This window comes from Neodiprion virginianus, chromosome 1, assembly GCF_021901495.1.
Source record: "Neodiprion virginianus isolate iyNeoVirg1 chromosome 1, iyNeoVirg1.1, whole genome shotgun sequence".
In the NCBI taxonomy this organism is placed as follows: Eukaryota; Metazoa; Arthropoda; class Insecta; order Hymenoptera; family Diprionidae; genus Neodiprion; species Neodiprion virginianus.
The window spans coordinates 38,395,549-38,414,616 of NC_060877.1; the positions used below are offsets into that span (position 1 = coordinate 38,395,549).

The 19,068-nt window shown below is 41.9% G+C and overlaps 3 protein-coding genes across 3 annotated transcripts; all 3 read left to right on the forward strand.

Moving 5' to 3' along the window:
* Positions 1-2,481: 2,481 nt before the first annotated feature.
* Positions 2,482-5,922, forward strand: LOC124302186 (nose resistant to fluoxetine protein 6-like). Its single transcript, XM_046758048.1, has 11 exons — positions 2,482-2,620; positions 2,766-2,986; positions 3,074-3,356; positions 3,490-3,650; positions 3,745-3,913; positions 4,040-4,236; positions 4,411-4,549; positions 4,626-4,821; positions 4,918-5,060; positions 5,204-5,337; positions 5,587-5,922. Exons 1-11 carry the CDS (start codon positions 2,483-2,485, stop codon positions 5,618-5,620), a joined length of 1,815 nt encoding a protein of 604 aa, XP_046614004.1. The 5' UTR covers position 2,482; the 3' UTR covers positions 5,621-5,922.
* A 2,315-nt stretch (positions 5,923-8,237) lies between these two features.
* Positions 8,238-14,066, forward strand: LOC124310318 (nose resistant to fluoxetine protein 6-like). Its single transcript, XM_046774129.1, has 12 exons — positions 8,238-8,565; positions 10,762-11,018; positions 11,164-11,384; positions 11,472-11,754; positions 11,888-12,048; positions 12,143-12,311; positions 12,438-12,634; positions 12,715-12,853; positions 12,980-13,175; positions 13,273-13,415; positions 13,559-13,692; positions 13,931-14,066. Exons 1-12 carry the CDS (start codon positions 8,238-8,240, stop codon positions 13,962-13,964), a joined length of 2,262 nt encoding a protein of 753 aa, XP_046630085.1. The 3' UTR covers positions 13,965-14,066.
* A 1,900-nt stretch (positions 14,067-15,966) lies between these two features.
* LOC124302192 (dynein axonemal intermediate chain 2-like) lies at positions 15,967-18,726 on the forward strand. The gene is made up of 10 exons (XM_046758061.1): positions 15,967-16,199; positions 16,318-16,479; positions 16,569-16,827; positions 16,925-17,178; positions 17,258-17,417; positions 17,498-17,690; positions 17,775-17,910; positions 18,026-18,172; positions 18,261-18,479; positions 18,551-18,726. Exons 1-10 carry the CDS (start codon positions 16,017-16,019, stop codon positions 18,629-18,631), a joined length of 1,794 nt encoding a protein of 597 aa, XP_046614017.1. The 5' UTR covers positions 15,967-16,016; the 3' UTR covers positions 18,632-18,726.
* The last annotated feature ends 342 nt before the right edge of the window (positions 18,727-19,068 follow it).

A 19,068-nucleotide genomic window follows, 5' to 3' on the forward strand; every position in this document is an offset into this window, starting at 1 on the left:
AAGGGCAGTACCGGTGTCGCAAGGTTCTTCGTGGTGGACCGACTTCCCCGTTCTGCCGTTGGTATTCGCCAATTCAAACACGATTCCAAAGGGTCGTTGCAGGAAGCAAGTCCAACGGTACCTCAAGGAACTCGCCAATTCCACGTTGTGGGCCGTCCAGAGTAAGCTTATTTCGATCATTTTCGATATTCGCCGACGACGCGGGCAATGGCTACAATTCGTTTTCCCCCGTTTCCAATAAGTAGAAACGCCGATGGATTGAGGGCATTGCGCCTGATGCGCGCCGAGTACCTATAAAGATGTCAAAGCACATTTTAGGATTTCTGATGTGATGCATTGAAATTTGCTAAGAACACGAAACGGGTGATAATAACAGCAGCTTGGCTTCCCATTATATCACCGTCGTTTTTGCATACGAAACAGCGATGAGAAATACCTCATATTATCCGCAATCACTGCCGGTATAAATTGTTGCACTAACGTATTTTGTATATCGAGTCAAAAACGGTTCCTTTACTTTGCCTCAGTCTGCCAACACTGCGACGTATCGAAGAGATCAGCAAGCATTCAAGATGATTCAGAATTGATGGCTCAATTTTTGGAGTAGTAATTCGACCTGGACTTAAACCGAGGGTTGTTTTGATACCGATTAGCAATAGTTAAAGATATTATTGGCAATCAGCATTCGATGATATCTTTTGTTATCCTTGCACAAGTAAAAACGTCATCAAAACTTCAATGACTTCGTGAATTTAAATATAATTTGCTACCTTATGTTGTCCTCGAGTGACATTTTAATATTTTCCATGAATGTGTACGAATACCACACCCATGTAATGGCTCTACCATGAGCTGGCTGTATTTGGTCTCATATAGTTGGTTTAACTTTATCCATGGACTTCTTATAACTTTGGGCCTGAAAATTTAACATAATGTCAATGGCCAACAATATTTGTGTAACCTTAGTAGTTTAACGGATTTCGTTTCAGTCGAATACAAATATATCGCATAACCTGTTTTCGGTTTCAATCGCACTAATGCTGTACGCGAAAATGATAGTTTCTTATGTCCGTCACAATCTAGGCCTATACCTACGCATAACATAATCCTCTATGATAGTACAGGTCTACCTTGAGGAACCGGTTGACCGAACATTATGGGTTTTTCCAGTTTTTGTGCCTAAACTGGCAGCGACATACAACCGACCAAATTACCCAGAAATTGGTGCCCGGAGTATTTTTTGGGACCTTGATTTTATCTCAGAACTTATTATTTCAATTTGCCACCCCGTGAGGGTGAAAACAGGAATGAGTCGGGATGAATTTTCAGTCTTATTGTTAATTTTTTCTCTTACAATAACACTGAAACCCCCGAATAACACGTTTCAAAAGACTTATTCCATTTCTTGGGCTTTTGGTACAAGGCTGTTGAGGCCTAGTCCTAATTACCGGTATTTGAAGCCGCCATTTAGGATCCCTCGTAATGAATTTTTCAATTTTACTTTTAAATTTGAATCAGCAAAGCTCAAAATAGTAGCCTACCAATTCTTGTCCAAATCCATCGGAAAACATCAGATTTATTCAAAAATGTACTTATATGATCCTTTACCAGTCAACCGGGTAATGTATTTGGGTAAGAAGTGAGAGGCATCTTTGTCGATTTTCCTCTCTCTACTTGATCAGCTGAATATAATTATCTGTGTGAATCGTATAACTCGAACACCATCGCACTTGTATTGATTGATATACGAATGATTTACACAAGGAATACGAACTTGATAGAACCTGAAACTTCCTGTTCATTGTCTTAACTTTGTGCGATTTGCCAACCTCATATCTCTACCATCGAATAAGGTGAAATATTTTTAGACAGAGTCGGGCATTTTATGTATTTTTTTTTTTTTTTGCACATTTCGATCGACTAGTTTAATAGCCACGATCGACCGGTTGGCCGTTCATAATTTACATTGTCTGACGTCAATGAAATTAGCAATCTATGCCTAAGCACATATAAGTGTGTGCAAATTGTTTGTAAATAGATTTGAGGAATACGAAGTTCACTGTAACTCGACATGATCCAATACAGTAAAATATTCAAGTAACTCGTTATTATTCATTATTTTCTCAAGAAATGATATATTAAACACGTGTTTACCAAAATATGGAGATGATCAGTTGAGCAAAATCGCATTTCAAACTTTGACGATCGGACTTGAATGGTATAATTTTACTGCCGCGAACTGGGGATATTGATTATGACTGTAAGTAATATCAACGGATAGTTATAGAAGGTACCGAGAAATCGTTGGAAAAACGAAAAAAATCGAATCTCCCGCATAGTTGAGTGACAAAAAACCTTTTCAGTGTTCGACGCCTCATCGAAGTATCCGGTCGGCGTGCTTCACGGTCACACGAAACATTTGGGAAGCTTTGACCAATGCTACAACTTGCGAGCGGAACTTCCGCCGGATGATTTCTCTGACATGGGAGAGCCTGACGAGGTCGAAGGTCGCTACTGTTTGGTTCGCTTACGGTACCAGCGGAAAGATGTGGAACCTAAACGCCCGAAAACCTTCACCCATGACTTCGATCCAAATCTGTCCGTCTGGAACGCGATTGACGTGAGCGAATTTCATTAAGGAGATGATTCACTTCCAACACCAGCTCTGTCGGAGCGAATTGTTAAATCAAAGCACACGCACGGAGTCCCGTCCATCCTCGTGCACACAATTATGACTCTATTCGAATTTTCTTTGATCTCCACAGTACACGGGAGACTTTCGCCGTGTCAAACGACACTCTGTGTACCTGTCGCTTTGCGTTCCGGCCAGCTGCAGCTCTCAAGATGTTGCGACGGCGTTGACGGAGCCCTTGAAGGAGTTGGCGAACGCCCGGCAAATACACCTGGACGTCACAGTGAAGCCGTCGCTTTGCCAAGCACGTAGCGACGTCCCTGAGGATTTCACCGTGGGGGCAAAGGTTTTTCTGTAAGAGAAGTCGAAATGATTTTACAGCCCACGTATACGGTCGCTGAAGCCGACTGACAATAACGTGACGAACAATTTTCCATCCAGTTTCATCGTTGCGGGACTGTTTGTCCTTGTGGTAGCGAGTTCATGGTACGACAGCAGCGTCTATTCTTCGGAGGAAGCGGTCAAGGACAACGAACCCAGAGACCTTTTCCTCTCCTTTTCCGCACGGCGTAACTTGCGCTCGATTTTTTCTGCTCCAAGCTCTCACCCTGGTATCGATTGCATTAATTTGATACGTTTTGTCTTCACGGCATGCACAATATTTGGACACAGATTGCTGCAGTACTGCGGCTACCCGCTCGTGGAGTCAACGTACCTCGAAAAGGTCAGTGCATGTTTCTTACAGGGGCGACAGTAGTGCATCGCACCTTACTTACTTATTACCACATCAAGTCACTCACTTACTTCTAAGCACGTCAACTGTGCAATCATCCGCTATTTTTGTTTGGCCCCATCAGGCCTACACCGTACCTTTTTCGATGATGCTATTCAACGGAACGATTATCATCGACGGATTCTTCAGTATCGGAGGTCTTCTTGCAGCCTACGGTGCGCTTCGTGATCTTGATCGGAGTAAACGATTGAATTTTACCGCGCTCATACTCAATAGATTTCTACGGTGGGTCCGACGAGCGCGCCTCGCTCTCGTGATCATTAAATATACGGCTGTAAAGAAAGATCCAGAGATAAAGATTCGCATGATATTACCGCAGGTTGACACCCCTCTACATGTTGGTCGTCTTATTCAATGCTACCCTGATGCCGATGATGGGATCCGGTCCGTACTGGGAAGCCAGGGTGGGTTTTGAAAGAGATAATTGCGCGAAAAACTGGTGGGCTAATCTCTTATACGTCAACAACTACGTGCGTCCCGAGGAGATGGTCAGTATTGCGTCGCTGTAGACGGTTCCTTACCTTCATCATTCTTCACTAGTCAACGCGTGCATTCTGTCGCACCGTGAATCGTAACAAATTGACGTGGAACGTTTTGTCTACTTCTGTTCGCAGTGTATGTTTCAATCCTGGTATTTATCGGTGGATTATCACCTTTACATCATGGTACTCTTAGTCTTATGGGTTTATTGGAAGCTTCCGAGAAGACTGGGCTACCCGTTCCTCTGTAGTTTGATCGCATTGGGCAGTGCCATTCCCTTTGTCATTACCTATGTTCACAATCAGCAGCCAATATTCCTTATGTTGCCTACGTAAGTAAAAATCACACCTATTGAATTGACAATTCATTCGTAACCATAGACCGCCTCATAGAATCACCGAAAATCTTCGTACACGAACAACGAGCATCAGCTATCGTCTCACTAAATATCCGTATCATCGCCAATATTGGAAAGTTTATCATGTAATTCTCCATCGTTCTCTAGGCTACGGGAAATTAGAAAAGATCCATACTTCGTTGGTCAGTATATCAAATCGCATACAAGAATCAGTTCCTACATGGTTGGCGTTTTGGCTGGGGCGATTGTCTACGACCATAAAGATGCCACGTGGAGACTCCCCAAGGTAATGATAAGAGAAAAAAAACAACTCGACGACGAGAAATTGAATGTTCTCAGAAATATATCATTCTGCGATTTAGGCGTGGTCGCGATTTCTTTTCATTTTACTGGCGGTCGGATTTACTATCGTCAGCGAGTCTTTGGCTGCTAAGTATTTTGACCCCAATAGTGAGCTGCACCCACTCGAGACGGCCGCCTACGCCGGGTTTCACAGAGCAGCGTTTGCTCTTGGAATATGTTCGATCGTTGTTCTGATCACAATTGGCGATGGTTTGGGTAAGTTGAAGGATCTTGCGTATTCCGAAACGCGATGGAAATTACATTTTTCTTAGATATACAGGAGGGTCAATTGTTTCCCTCGTTACATTTCAGACTTTCATCGCAACTTTATGACACCACGCTGGGTCCCGCCCCTTGCAAGACTCACTTACGGTGCTTATCTTGTCCACAATATCAAGCAATCTTATGATGTCGGTGCTACCAGAACCCCCCGGGTATTTTCCCTCAACAACTTCGTAAGTTGTGTATCACTCAATATATATTTCACCTAACCCACGTTATGTTGCTATTCGTACGTCGTTGTGGTAGCATGAAAAGTCAACCTTTCCTCAACATCATCGTAACGACCGAGCAAGTTCTCCAATTTTCTATATTGCAGCTCTGGGAACTGGTGCCAGACATGTTCTACACTTTCGGTATATCCCTGCTGCTGTCGGTGTTTGTCGAAGGGCCGATACGAAAGATGGAGAAGTTCATACTCACGAAACGACCAAGCAGATGTTCCTCGGAAGAGTGAGTATCTTTATAAGATCTAAAAGATCTCCATAAGGCATCCTGCATCGTACCTGATTCAATAATCAGGTAGGCCAAAGTTGCGTCATCTTGACATCAGATGATTCAACGGTATAACAGGTATGGATTTCATCCCGTACCTGGTGGCTACTTGATAGAGATGTCAGGCATACGAAATTCGAACGTTGCCGATCTCATTGTGGTATAAGTACAATGTACATTGTATATTTTTATTTTTGTTATTTTTAGGTCAAATTTCAACGTCATCGAAAAGAGCAACTGAGAATGGCCTGAGGGTGATTAGGTGAATTACGGCCTTGCACACAGTATAATATATAGGTAAACACGCAGCTCATACATCGATGTCGTACCAATACTTGTATAGTTGTATTACACCTCGTTTGTAATTTAGCATCACGTTATTCTTGTACGTAAAATCTCCCCCAAAAAGTATCTCTGGTGCAAAAACGTTTCACCAAGTGCATCAGTAATGTGTTCTCATTCTATGTCAAAAATGATTGAAATCATATACTACCGCCAAGCACATGGCTGTTCATCAACAATAAAAGCACGATTGACACTCAACCCTCACCTTCCGCATCTCTCTGGAATCACACTGCTGTTACACTTGGGTCAGACTGACCCCAAACTTAACCAACTACAAATATTAATCAAGTATAAATAGAAAACGAAATAACTCACATGTTGACGAAAATCCGTAAAAAAAAAATAAATCCGTAAGTGGTATTTGGCAGGGCTTTTTAGAAAATACCTTGAGGACTAAATCAACGACTATCATTATCGTTTCATCTACGCGGCATGCTTTTTTCTGGCTCTTTGTCAATGTACCGGTCCTGTGTTCCTTTTTTATATTTTCATTGTTTGTAGTTGGATAGTCGAAGAGGCCACTCGTTTTGAAATCATCAATGAATCACAAGTGATTTTCTCGTGATTTCCAATATTAGGAAGTAGTTTGCATTTCGCTAATGTCCAAGAGGTTTCTGAACGTTTAAAGATGTTCAGCATTTCGCTGATTTCCAAGTTATTTTCAATCTTGAAGTAATAACCAATACTCTGCAACGCGATGGGATGTCTTTTGAAATACCGTCTCCGCGTAACCTCGGTCGAAAGAGGAACAGGCAGCAAGGGGGGTTGACGTGAAAGCAAACTCAGCCTTCTGCCTAACGACAAGTCGTCGTAAGTCAGCAAACATCGTGCTTAACGCCAAACGCGATGTGCGAAATTAGGGAAACAAGTGTCAAGAGCCGTCGAGTGTGTGTGAAGCCAGCCGGCTGAAAGTAACGGATACTAACGCAACTTTTGAGTAATTCGAACAACTTACATCAGATTAAGGTAAAACCAGTGTGTGCATGGGTATCGTAGCAATCTTCCGTCCAAAAATATCACTGCTACAACACCTATGCAGACACTGGTTGTCAAATTTTCCTACAGATGGTTGGCGGGGCCCGGCCGAAACATCGTTAAATCAGAAAACAAGATCACATTTTGACCAGCATCGACGAACTTTCTCCTGGTAAGATTATGGTTAAGGCGGGAAAAAAAATATGTTATTAAAATAACAGATTTATTCTCCTGTATTGATACTCATATTCGATATTCACTTTAATGTGAAAATAATTCCAAGTGTTAAATCAGTAAAATATTTACACACAAAGACTATACCGGGACAATCTCCTAAAACTTAAGAATCAACCGCGCATGCGCCAAATAATTCAATCTCATTGGTCGGCGAAACCTTCCCGCAGCGGTATTCCTGTCTGCGATGTAGGGGACCAATGTACACAAAATGTGTACATTTGAATTTTCAAAGAGCATAACCATTAAATTCCGTCTGTTCTTTGAAGAGTCAAATTTCCGACCCAATACCAAATGCTTCCAAAACCTTTCCGAGTCACTGCCTCGACTTTTTGAGATTCTAACCTCGACAATTCGTATCAACCACATCGCCGCCAGAAACAGTTTGGCAGCTGAAAACTCGGGATGGCCAGCCTGCGCGAACAGCCGACAAAATTCGCGCACGCGCATTTAATTTTCACGTTTCAAGAAATTGTTTTAGTTCCGGTTACCGTTCAGTCCTTAACTATTTTCATTTTTGACCAGGATCGAAAAATATAGTCTTAGGTAGAAAATGAAAATGAGTTTTGTAGCTGTTACCGGAAAGTCCAGTATCCGTTACTATTCTTTCTCATTACGATCACTGTTACTATATTGTCTTGCAGCTGTTGCGTGTGACTCCGTGCAATGATGCCGTCTCTGAGATCGGCCTTACACGTAGAGTAATAAACTGTATTTTTTCCCTGATTTCACCACGGAGACTAGCAATACCTAAGTGGCTCTTGTACTTTTATTGTGACGTAGTTTCGGCAACTTGGTGAATTTTTCCACATTTCAGTTATTCTAGCCTAGATTTAATTATTTTCGCGTAAAATGCAGAGCCAGCACCGAATAGCGCGGCAAATATAATGCGGATCTAAGGTAAAGGTCGAGCTGAATTCGTAAGACGACTTTTGCGTCACACGTAGCGCACACTGCCGGATGCAGTGTGTCAGTATATAAACCATACGTTTGTACGTGTTCATGGTGATTCGCATGATTGCTGTACCTACCTCAACCTTGAACTCACACGTTCGTGCAAGTGACTCGTTTAGGCAGAGGCTGTAAATAAACCAAGGGGGGCTCCACCACCTCCCACCCTTGCTACCTTTTCTGACATACACGGCAAAGCATCGATACACTCAGCTTTGTGCACCTAATTCTTCTATCGGAAACGCGTGTGAACTCACTCGAAGTTCGTAGCCCGCGACTGGATGTCGAAATAGCTTCGACAGTTCTTTTTTACTTTTATTGAAAGAAATTGATCGATACATTTCACTTGTGCCATGATCGGAACAGTTTTTCTACTATGCTTGTTCGTTTTAACAAACGGTCAAGTTTTCGCCGGTGAGAATAAGTTTTGCTACGAAAATACCTCCGACAGTCGGTTATGGCTGTCAACCACCCTCGAAACGCGTCAGACATTGCAGGCCGAGAACCCCGCCGATCTCCAAAGGGCAGTACCGGTGTCGCAAGGTTCTTCGTGGTGGACCGACTTCCCCGTTCTGCCGTTGGTATTCGCCAATTCAAACACGATTCCAAAGGGTCGTTGCAGGAAGCAAGTCCAACGGTACCTCAAGGAACTCGCCAATTCCACGTTGTGGGCCGTCCAGAGTAAGCTTATTTCGATCATTTTCGATATTCGCCGACGACGCGGGCAATGGCTACAATTCGTTTTCCCCCGTTTCCAATAAGTAGAAACGCCGATGGATTGAGGGCATTGCGCCTGATGCGCGCCGAGTACCTATAAAGATGTCAAAGCACATTTTAGGATTTCTGATGTGACGCATTGAAATTTGCTAAGAACACGAAACGGGTGATAATAACAGCAGCTTGGCTTCCCATTATATCACCGTCGTTTTTGCATACGAAACAGCGATGAGAAATACCTCATATTATCTGCAATCACTGCCGGTATAAATTGTTGCACTAACGTATTTTGTATATCGAGTCAAAAACGGTTCCTTTACTTTGCCTCAGTCTGCCAACACTGCGACGTATCGAAGAGATCAGCAAGCATTCAAGATGATTCAGAATTGATGGCTCAATTTTTGGAGTAGTAATTCGACCTGGACTTAAACCGAGGGTTGTTTTGATACCGATTAGCAATAGTTGAAGATATTATTGGCAATCAGCATTCGATGATATCTTTTGTTATCCTTGCACAAGTAAAAATGTCATCAAAACTTCAATGGTTTCATGAATTTAAATATAATTTGCTACCTTATGTTGTCCTCGAGTGACAATCTAATATTTTCCATGTATGTGTACGAATAACACACCCATGTAATGGCTCTACCATGAGCTGGCTGTATTTGGTCTCATATAGTTGGTTTACCTTTATCCATGGACTTCTTATAACTTTGGGCCTGAAAATTTAACATAATGTCAATGGCCAACAATATTTGTGTAACCTTAGCAGTTTAACGGATTTCGTTTCAGTCGAATACAAATATATCGCATAACCTGTTTTCGGTTTCAATCGCACTAATGCTGTACGCGAAAATGATAGTTTCTTATGTCCGTCACAATCTGGGCCTATACCTACGCATAAGATAATCCTCTATGATAGTACAGGTCTACCTTGAGGAACCGGTTGACCGAACATTATGAGTTTTCCCAGTTTTTGTGCCTAAACTGGCAGCGACATACAACCGACCAAATTACCCAGAAATTGGTGCCCGGAGTATTTTTTGGGACCTTGATTTTATCTCTGAACTTATTATTTCAATTTGCCACCCCCTGAGGGTGAAAACAGAGTTGAGTCGGGATGAATTTTCAGTCTTATTGTTAATTTTTTTTCTTACAATAACACTAAACCCCCGAATAACACGTTTCAAAAGACTTATTCCGTTTCTTGGGTTTTTGGTACAAGGCTGTTGAAGCCTAGTCCTAATTACCGATATTTGAAGCCGCCATTTAGGATCCCTCATAATGAATTTTTCAATTTTGCTTTTAAATTTGAATCAGCAAAGCTCAAAATAGTAGCGTACCAATTCTTGTCCAAATCCATCGGAAAACATCAGATTTATTCAAAAATGTACTTATATGATCCTTTACCAGTCAACCGGGTAATGTATTTGGGTAAGAAGTGAGAGGCATCTTTGTCGATTTTCCTCTCTCTACTTGATCAGCTGAATATAATTATCTGTGTGAATCGTATAACTCGAACACCATCGCACTTGTATTGATTGATATACGAATGATTTACACAAGGAATACGAACTTGATAGAACCTGAAACTTCCTGTTCATTGTCTTAACTTTGTGCGATTTGCCAACCTCAAATCTTTACCATCGAATAAGGTGAAATATTTTTAGACAGAGTCGGGCATTTCATGTATTTTTTTTTTGCACATTGCGATCGACTAGTTTAATAGCCACGATCGACCGGTTGGCCGTTCATAGTTTACATTGTCTGACGTCAATGAAATTAGCAATCTATGCCTAAGCACATATAAGTTTGTGCAAATTGTTTGTAAATAGATTTGAGGAATACGAAGTTCACTGTAACTCGACATGATCCAATACAGTAAAATATTCAAGTAACTCGTTATTATTCATTATTTTCTCAAGAAATGATATATTAAACACGTGTTTACCAAAATATGGAGATGATCAGTTAAGCAAAATCGCATTTCAAACTTTGACGATCGGACTTGAATGGTATAATTTCACTGCCGCGAACTGGGGATATCGATTATGATTGTAAATAATATCAACGGATAATTATAAAAGATACCGAGAAATCGTTGGAAAAACGAAAAAAACCAAATCTCCCGCATAGTTGAGTGACAAAAAACCTTTTCAGTGTTCGACGCCTCATCGAAGTATCCGGTCGGCGTGCTTCACGGTCACACGAAACATTTGGGAAGCTTTGACCAATGCTACAACTTGCGAGCGGAACTTCCGCCGGATGAATTCTCTGACATGGGAGAGCCTGACGAGGTCGAAGGTCGCTACTGTTTGGTTCGCTTACGGTACCAGCGGAAAGATGTGGAACCTAAACGCCCGAAAACCTTCACCCTTGACTTTGATCCAAATCTGTCCGTCTGGAACGCGATTGACGTGAGCGAATTTCATTAAGGAGATGATTCACTTCCAACACCAGCTCTGTCGGAGCGAATTGTTAAATCAAAGCACACGCACGGAGTCCCGTCCATCCTCGTGCACACAATTATGACTCTATTCGAATTTTCTTTGATCTCCACAGTACACGGGAGACTTTCGCCGTGTCAAACGACACTCTGTGTACCTGTCGCTTTGCGTTCCGGCCAGCTGCAGCTCTCAAGATGTTGCGACGGCGTTGACGGAGCCCTTGAAGGAGTTGGCGAACGCCCGGCAAATACACCTGGACGTCACAGTGAAGCCGTCGCTTTGCCAAGCACGTAGCGACGTCCCTGAGGATTTCACCGTGGGGGCAAAGGTTTTTCTGTAAGAGAAGTCGAAATGATTTTACAGCCCACGTATACGGTCGCTGAAGTCGACTGACAATAACGTGATGAACAATTTTCCATCCAGTTTCATCGTTGCGGGACTGTTTGTCCTTGTGGTAGCGAGTTCATGGTACGACAGCAGCGTCTATTCTTCGGAGGAAGCAGTCAAGGACAACGAACCCAGAGACCTTTTCCTCTCCTTTTCCGCACGGCGTAACTTGCGCTCGATTTTTTCTGCTCCAAGTTCTCACCCTGGTATCGATTGCATTAATTTGATACGTTTTTTCTTCACGGCATGCACAATATTTGGACATAGATCGATGCAATACTACGGCTACCCGCTCGTGGAGTCAACGTACCTCGAAAAGGTCAGTGCATGTTTTTTACAGGAGCAACAGTAGTGTATAGTACCTCACTTACTTGTTACCAAATCAAGTAACTCAATCATGTAAGAGCACGTCATCTGTGCAATTATCTGGTTTCTTTTTTTTGCCCCATCAGGCCTACACTATACCCTTATCCATGATGGTGTTAAACGGAACGATTATCATCGACGGATTCTTCAGTATCGGAGGTCTTCTTGTCGCCTATGGTGTGCTCCATCATCTTGATCGGAGTAAACGATTGAATTTCACCGCGCTCATACTCAATAGATTTCTACGGTGGGTCCGACGAGCGCGCCTCGCTCTCGTGATCATTAAATATACGGCGGTAAAGAAAGATCCAGAGATAAAGATTCGCATGATATTACCGCAGGTTGACACCCCTCTACATGTTGGTCGTCTTATTCAATGCTACCCTGATGCCGATGATGGGATCCGGTCCGTACTGGGAAGCCAGGGTGGGTTTTGAAAGAGATAATTGCGCGAAAAACTGGTGGGCTAATCTCTTATACGTCAACAACTACGTGCGTCCCGAGGAGATGGTCAGTATTGCGTCGCTGTAGACGGTTCCTCACCTTCATCATTCTTCACTAGTCAACGCGTGCTTTCTGTTGCACCGTGAGTCGTAACAAATCGACGTGTAACGTTTTGTCTACTTCTGTTCGCAGTGTATGTTTCAATCCTGGTATTTATCGGTCGATTATCACCTTTACATCATGGGACTCTTGGTCTTATGGGTTTATTGGAAGCTTCCGAGAAGACTGGGCTACCCGTTTCTCTGTAGTTTGATTGCACTGGGCATTGCCATTCCCTTCTCCATTACCTACGTTCAGGACCAGCAGCCAATATTCCTGGGATTGCCTTTGTGAGTAAGAACCCCGTCTAGTAATGAAAAAATTCAGTCGTCATCATAGCCACATCATGTAATTCTCTGTCTTGCTCAAGCATGGCGGAACTTAGAAAGGATCCGTATTTCGTCAGTCACTATATCAAATCACAAATGAGAATCGGTCCCTATTTGGTTGGAGTTTTGGCTGGGGCAATTGTCTACGACCATAAAGATGCCACGTGGAGACTTCCAAAGGTAATCATAAGATAAAAAAATAAACAATTCGACGACGAGAAACTGAATCCTTGATCCTTTCTACTGCGCTAATTGTCATGCCCATACTGCTGCTCGTTCTCAAAAGTATATCATTCTGCACTTTAGGCTTTGTCACGATTTCTTTTCATTCTACTGGCAGTCGGATTTACTATCGTCAGCCAGTCTTTGGCTTTCAAGTATTACGACCCCAATAGTGAGCTGCACCCACTTGAGACGGCCGCCTACGCCGGGTTCCACAGAGCAGCGTTTGCTCTTGGAATATGTTCGATCGTTGTTCTGATCACAATTGGCGATGGTTTGGGTAGGTTGGAGAATCTTGCAGATTCCGGAACGCGATGGAAATAACGTTTTCTTTGGATATACAGGTGGCTCAAATGTTTCATTCGTTACATTTTCAGACTTTCATTACAACTTTATGACACCACGCTGGGTCCCGCCCCTTGCAAGACTCACTTACGGTGCTTATCTTGTCCACAATATCAAGCAATCTTATGATGTCGGTGCTACCAGAAGCCCCCGGGTATTTTCCCTCAACAACTGCGTAAGTTGTGAATCACTCAATATACATTTCACGTAACCCACGTTATGTTGACATTCGTACGTAGTTGTGGTAACATGAAAGGTTGACGTTTCCTCAGCATCATTGTAACGAACGAGCAAGTTCTCCAATTTTCTATATTGCAGCTCTGGGAACTGGTGCCAGACGTGTTCTATACTTTCGGTATATCCCTGCTGCTGTCTGTGTTTGTCGAAGGGCCGATACGAAAGATCGAGAAGTTCATACTCACGAAACGACCAAGCAGATGTTCCTCGGAAGAGTGAGTATCTTTATAAGATCTAAAAGATCTCCATAAGGCCTGCACCGTACCTGATTCAATAATCAGGTAGGCCAAAGTTGCGTCATCTTGACATCAGATGATTCAACGGTATAACAGGTATGGATTTCATCCCGTACCTGGTGGCTACTTGATATAGAAGTCTGGCGTACAAAATTTGAACGTTGCCGATCTTATTGTGGCATACGTACAATGTAGATTGTATATTTTTTATTTTCAGATCGAATTCCGACGACATCAAAAAGAGCAACTGAAAATGACCTAAGCATAATTACGTAAATTGCAGCCTTATACATTGTATGATATAGGTATAGGTAAACTCGTGGTTGGTATATCGGTGTTGTAGTACAAACACTTGCATATCTCCAGTTTGTAATTTTGCATCAAGTTATTCTTATAAAGAGAGTCATTCGTCTCAAATACCATAGGATTCGTAGTACCTACATGATTTGGAGTGGCTTAGAACGAGGATGTGGAATAAAATCTCATAAACAAGTTAATGCATTATATTAAGTCAACACCGAGAAGGGCAAGTTATATATCAACCAAAATAAATTTGCGGTTTGCACTTGACTGACGCACGTAAAATTAAACAGCTATCATCTTGATAATTGTAATCAGATACCAAACTGGCAGGGGACTCTGGGTGAATTTGTAATAACTCTGTGAGTAAATTTCTGGAGGAGAATAAAAATAGGAAGGATACACCCTTAACCTAACACATGCAAACTCACCAATATTATCAACTAATGAAGAATTTACTCGGATATTTCAGCTACAGTCTAGTAAGAAACAAAACACTAAGACTGAATTTATACAACAAATGGGGTCATCAAGTATATCTGCGAATTTTCAGTTCTTCAATTTTTTAATAATTTCAAATTTGCCACAGTGATGGGGAGTTTACCCTGAAAGATTATTTACAAGAAGTCATGACCGTAGACGCTTGCCAATTTTTTTACAATGTTTTACCGATAGAATACCAAACGATGTACATTAGATAAATTATGAATTTTCATTTGAATAAAATTGGTCAAATGTTCATTACAGTTCATTCTTAATCCATCGTGAGAAAATAGTACACATTATGCCACAAGGGAATAATCGACATTTATTCCCGTGTTGCGTATAGGACTTTATTTCCGACTCAACCCGGGATACAAGTTGATTAGTGGGACTCAATATTTTTTTGCAATATTGTGTGTAAAATTCAGGAGAGGGGTTGATAAAGATAAAGAACATTCTAAAAAATACATACAAACAGCATATGGATGTAAGTTGGCGGCAGAAGAGCGGTGGCGGGAAAAAAAAGTATTATCTGGTATTTACTCTATAGATATTAGCAATATCAATGGTTTACAAAACGAATAATCGATGTTTTTTTGTAGATTCATAGTTGTCTTTTGAAACTGAAAATTTCATTATGAATTATATTTGCAGCCTCAACAATTAACGCAATGAATAAACAATATTTACATTTTTCACAGTACGAGTTGTCTTTTAAATTCCAGTTTATATTTTCAGGCAACCTATTGCGTATGATATCGTTTTTAGGGAAATTTCGAAGTTTTGGATTTTACGCACGCTGTATCAAAAAGTGACATTTCAAAAAATTTAAGATACTTTTCAGTAAGAAATAGGTCGAAACTCAGAAAAAAAGCGGGAAAAGACCAGAAAAAATGAAAAACTTGTTTCCAGGAGTTATGAACTTTTTTATGATAGTGTAAGATGGAATAAAATCCTAATTTTGTCCCGATTTTCAGGTAAACAAAATCTAACGATTAATCACATCGATACTAAAAATTATAACGGAGCACGTTGCGTAGATCCTGTAGACACCAGCTGGTGAAATATAAAAGTAAACGTGTGTTTCGACGAAACCTGTAAATTTGTGAACTAAGAGTAAGAACGCGCGAATCTATAGATAAGGGGTGAATCGTTACCAGGGAAACAAGCTAGCCGTGGCTTTTGTATCGACGTAACGTTAGTAACATAGTCTAAAATCGAATTACCCACATGAAAATAAACTCTGCATAAAAGCGAAAAAAAAATTGGGAAATGTTAACATTTACATAAGAAAATCAGAAAAGAAATATTAATAATAATAAACCATGTAAATCGGTCTGCAATTCGTACAGTGAATACGGTTTAACGCCGTTTTATGATTCGAATAACAAGTTTGAGTGAAAAATGCCTCATCTTGTTTTCAATATTTTGATGAGAGAACATTTGAATTGCGATTAAGGTCTTCTCGGCGCCAAAGTTCGCAATAAACAAAGAGTAAAACTCAAAACAGTGGAAAAAAAATGGAAACGCAATACGTGTACACAAAAAGCCGGGCCCAATTTGGACGCTGGTGTTCCTTCTCGGACAGCGGTCCCAATACGATGGTCAACATTCAGTCGGAACCATCCCTGATGCACAATTTCATCAGAAAAAATCCTATCACCCAGGGCACGCAATGTAGCAAAATATTCGCCCAGCACGAGGTAAGCTAGATTTTGCCAAAGGACCGAAACTTTTCATCTTCACCTTCACCTTCATTGTTGTGCGTCACTAATTTTGGGCGACGGCTCTTTTCACAAACATTGTTCGTTATCTCTTCAGGTAAACACGACAACGGCAACGTACAAGGAGGGCGGTATGCATCACGTCGAAGGTGGATGGCCGAAGGACGTGAACACTCACGATTTGGAACAGACGGTTCGTTACAGACGTAAAATAGAGAAGGACGAACTGTACATTCACACGATGCTTCAGTTGTTACCGGTGAGCGAGATGACATTCGAAATTGTCATTTGTCCCGAGTAAAAATGTCGTTTTCTTCTTCGCAACTTCTCCTTTTTGTTTCCTGGGAGCCCATGGAACATTACATCCTGCAAAACAACGTTTGCGACATATACGAGCAGTATTTTCACGACACAGAGGCAGCCCCGTTGGTTCAAAAGACTTTCTCGAGAACTGTCAATGTCTACAGAGATCCTCTACCCGTAAAACGTTCCATCACCCACATGTCCTGGTCTCCCGATCAGGGAACGAGACTCGCTGTAAGTTATTGTGATACGGATTTCAAGAGGACGATGAATTCCAGCCCATATTCTTACATTTGGGACGTAGGTGAGTGAAAGGCGTTCGGTTTGTTGCGATGCACCCTCATACAGTTGTTGCCGATAATGGTGTTGGCAATTAACGAGCTCCGAATATCGCGTTCCAGAAAATCCGAACAATCCATTCATGGCTCTGAAACCCTTCTGCCCGAACCTGACTATGGAATACAACCCAAAAGACAGTAACGCGCTGGTTAGCGGCATGACGTCCGGGCAAGTTGCGTCTTGGGATATTCGACGGGGTTCGGAACCAGTCGAAACAAGCTTGGTCGAACACAGTCACCGAGAGCCGTGCAGCAAAGTTTTATGGATAAATTCAAAGACGGGGACGGAATTTTTCAGCGCTTCTAATGACGGACAGGTATAAGCAATGACAGCAGATGACTGGTCAAATAATTACCGAGCGAATCGAAGGATAATCCGGTACCTTTCAACTTCAGATAAAATGGTGGGATACCCGAAAATTACAAAGTCCGACCGAGAATTTGGTTATTGATTTGCTCAAGCCGGAAGAACAGGATGTTGGCAGGGCGACAGGCATTTCGGCCTTGCAGTTTGAACCGTCTATGGGTACAAGGTTCATGTGTGGTTTGGAAAACGGTAACTAAATTTGTTCTGTAATGGGAGAGTAACGCGCGGACTTGAACATTTCGCATAATATTATTGCCACTGAATTGAAGGGTTGGTGATATCCGGAAACCGTAAGGGAAAAACACCCGGAGAGAAAATAGCGACTAGATTCAAAGCCCAGTACGGACCAGTAATCAGCGTTGAACGTAATCCAACTTTTGTAAAAAATTTTTTGACCGTCGGAGATTGGACGGCGAGAATTTGGTCTGAGGATTGTAGGGAATCGTGTATTGCGTGGACACCGTGAGTAAAAGCATTCAATAGCGTCACTTCGTTCGAAGTCTGACCACCGACTGTGAAACTCGTATTTTTTTTTCTTTGCAATAGAGGCCATAGAGATTTATTGACTAGCGGTGCTTGGAGCGCAACTCGGTTTTCCGTATTTTTTCTAACCAAAATGGACGGGACTTTGGATGTGTGGGACATACTTGTGCAGCAAGATTCGCCTGTTCTCAGCGTTAAGGTAAACATAAACAAATAGATCAATTTTCCCGGTAACATCAGTCAATCAGTTCGCTCGACAAACTGTTTTGCTTAATACTTCTCTTATTTTCATATTTATTTTGTGAGCGCAACAGGTTTGCGACGAGGCTCTGACTTGCATCAGGCCTCACGTGGAAGGTAATCTTGCTGCGGTAGCCAGCAGAAATGGAACAGCGTACCTAGTCGAGTTTTCCGAGGCTCTGACGATTAATCAAAAAAACGACAAGCTTCTATTGACTGCGGTAAGCAGCAAAGAAGCTCTACTATGAAGCACGTGCCATCTGCTTTCAAGTCTATGGAAATATTGTTCATTTGAGACTGATTTTTCAGCTACTAGAAAGAGAAACGCGGAGAGAAAAGGTGATCGAGGCTAAAAACAGGGAAACGCGTTTGAAACTGAAGACCGGGCGGCTCGAGGCGGAAACGGAGACGCAAGAAAGTTTGAACGCAAAGCTGGATGCGAGCAAAGCGATAGAGAGTCAAAAAGCAACGGAGGCAGATCCACTTATAATACAGTGCGAGTTGGATTACCAGCAAGCCGTTGACGCGGTAACGTCGCATCTTTTCCTTTCTTTAAATTGCGCAAAGCATTTAATTTCATTGTTATCATTCATTTATAGGAAATAGTACGGCAAACTTCGATGGAAAATTCTGAAGTGAATAACAATACAGTGCAAAATGGATTGCCCGCAGCTCATTGAGGGTGACTTGTCGCAGTGAAGTCGATTAAAATCTCGAAAAGCTAGTCGAAGAGCTTATGGACAAGCTCCATGGAATACAATGCGAGCAACGTATCGAAAATTACAGCCAAAAAACGAAATATTTCCTTCGTAATAACTTCGCTGCTGGTCCTTTGAAATCTTCGATGTCTTTTTTGGGTTTCTATGGGTCAATTAGTCTGTGAGGAGTCGTACAAATCGATTCTGAGACAAAAAGTTTCCGAGCTCTGAGAATCGCAACCAAAAAAACAAGGCTAACCCCCTTGGAATTTTTCATTCGAAATTCAACCGATTTTCAAAAAGCAGAATTGTTTTTTGAAAAGTGTTCGTATGGAAAAAACTTAGAGTAACTGTAACACATCACGGATGCGCTAATTTTGATCGAGATGAAATGGATGCTCCGTATGAGAGACGGTATT

Coding starts and splice junctions, on each gene's coding strand:
- LOC124302186 (XM_046758048.1), top strand. CDS start 2,483: ATGGGAGAGCCTGACGAGGTCGAAGGTCGCTACTGTTTGGTTCGCTTA. Junction 2,987..3,073: donor GTGGGGGCAAAGGTTTTTCT/GTAAGAGAAGTC, acceptor TTTTCCATCCAG/TTTCATCGTTGCGGGACTGT. Junction 4,550..4,625: donor CCACGTGGAGACTCCCCAAG/GTAATGATAAGA, acceptor TCTGCGATTTAG/GCGTGGTCGCGATTTCTTTT.
- LOC124310318 (XM_046774129.1), top strand. CDS start 8,238: ATGATCGGAACAGTTTTTCTACTATGCTTGTTCGTTTTAACAAACGGT. Junction 8,566..10,761: donor CACGTTGTGGGCCGTCCAGA/GTAAGCTTATTT, acceptor AAACCTTTTCAG/TGTTCGACGCCTCATCGAAG. Junction 12,312..12,437: donor ACGTGCGTCCCGAGGAGATG/GTCAGTATTGCG, acceptor TTCTGTTCGCAG/TGTATGTTTCAATCCTGGTA.
- LOC124302192 (XM_046758061.1), top strand. CDS start 16,017: ATGGAAACGCAATACGTGTACACAAAAAGCCGGGCCCAATTTGGACGC. Junction 17,911..18,025: donor CGCCTGTTCTCAGCGTTAAG/GTAAACATAAAC, acceptor TGAGCGCAACAG/GTTTGCGACGAGGCTCTGAC. Junction 18,480..18,550: donor ACCAGCAAGCCGTTGACGCG/GTAACGTCGCAT, acceptor ATTCATTTATAG/GAAATAGTACGGCAAACTTC.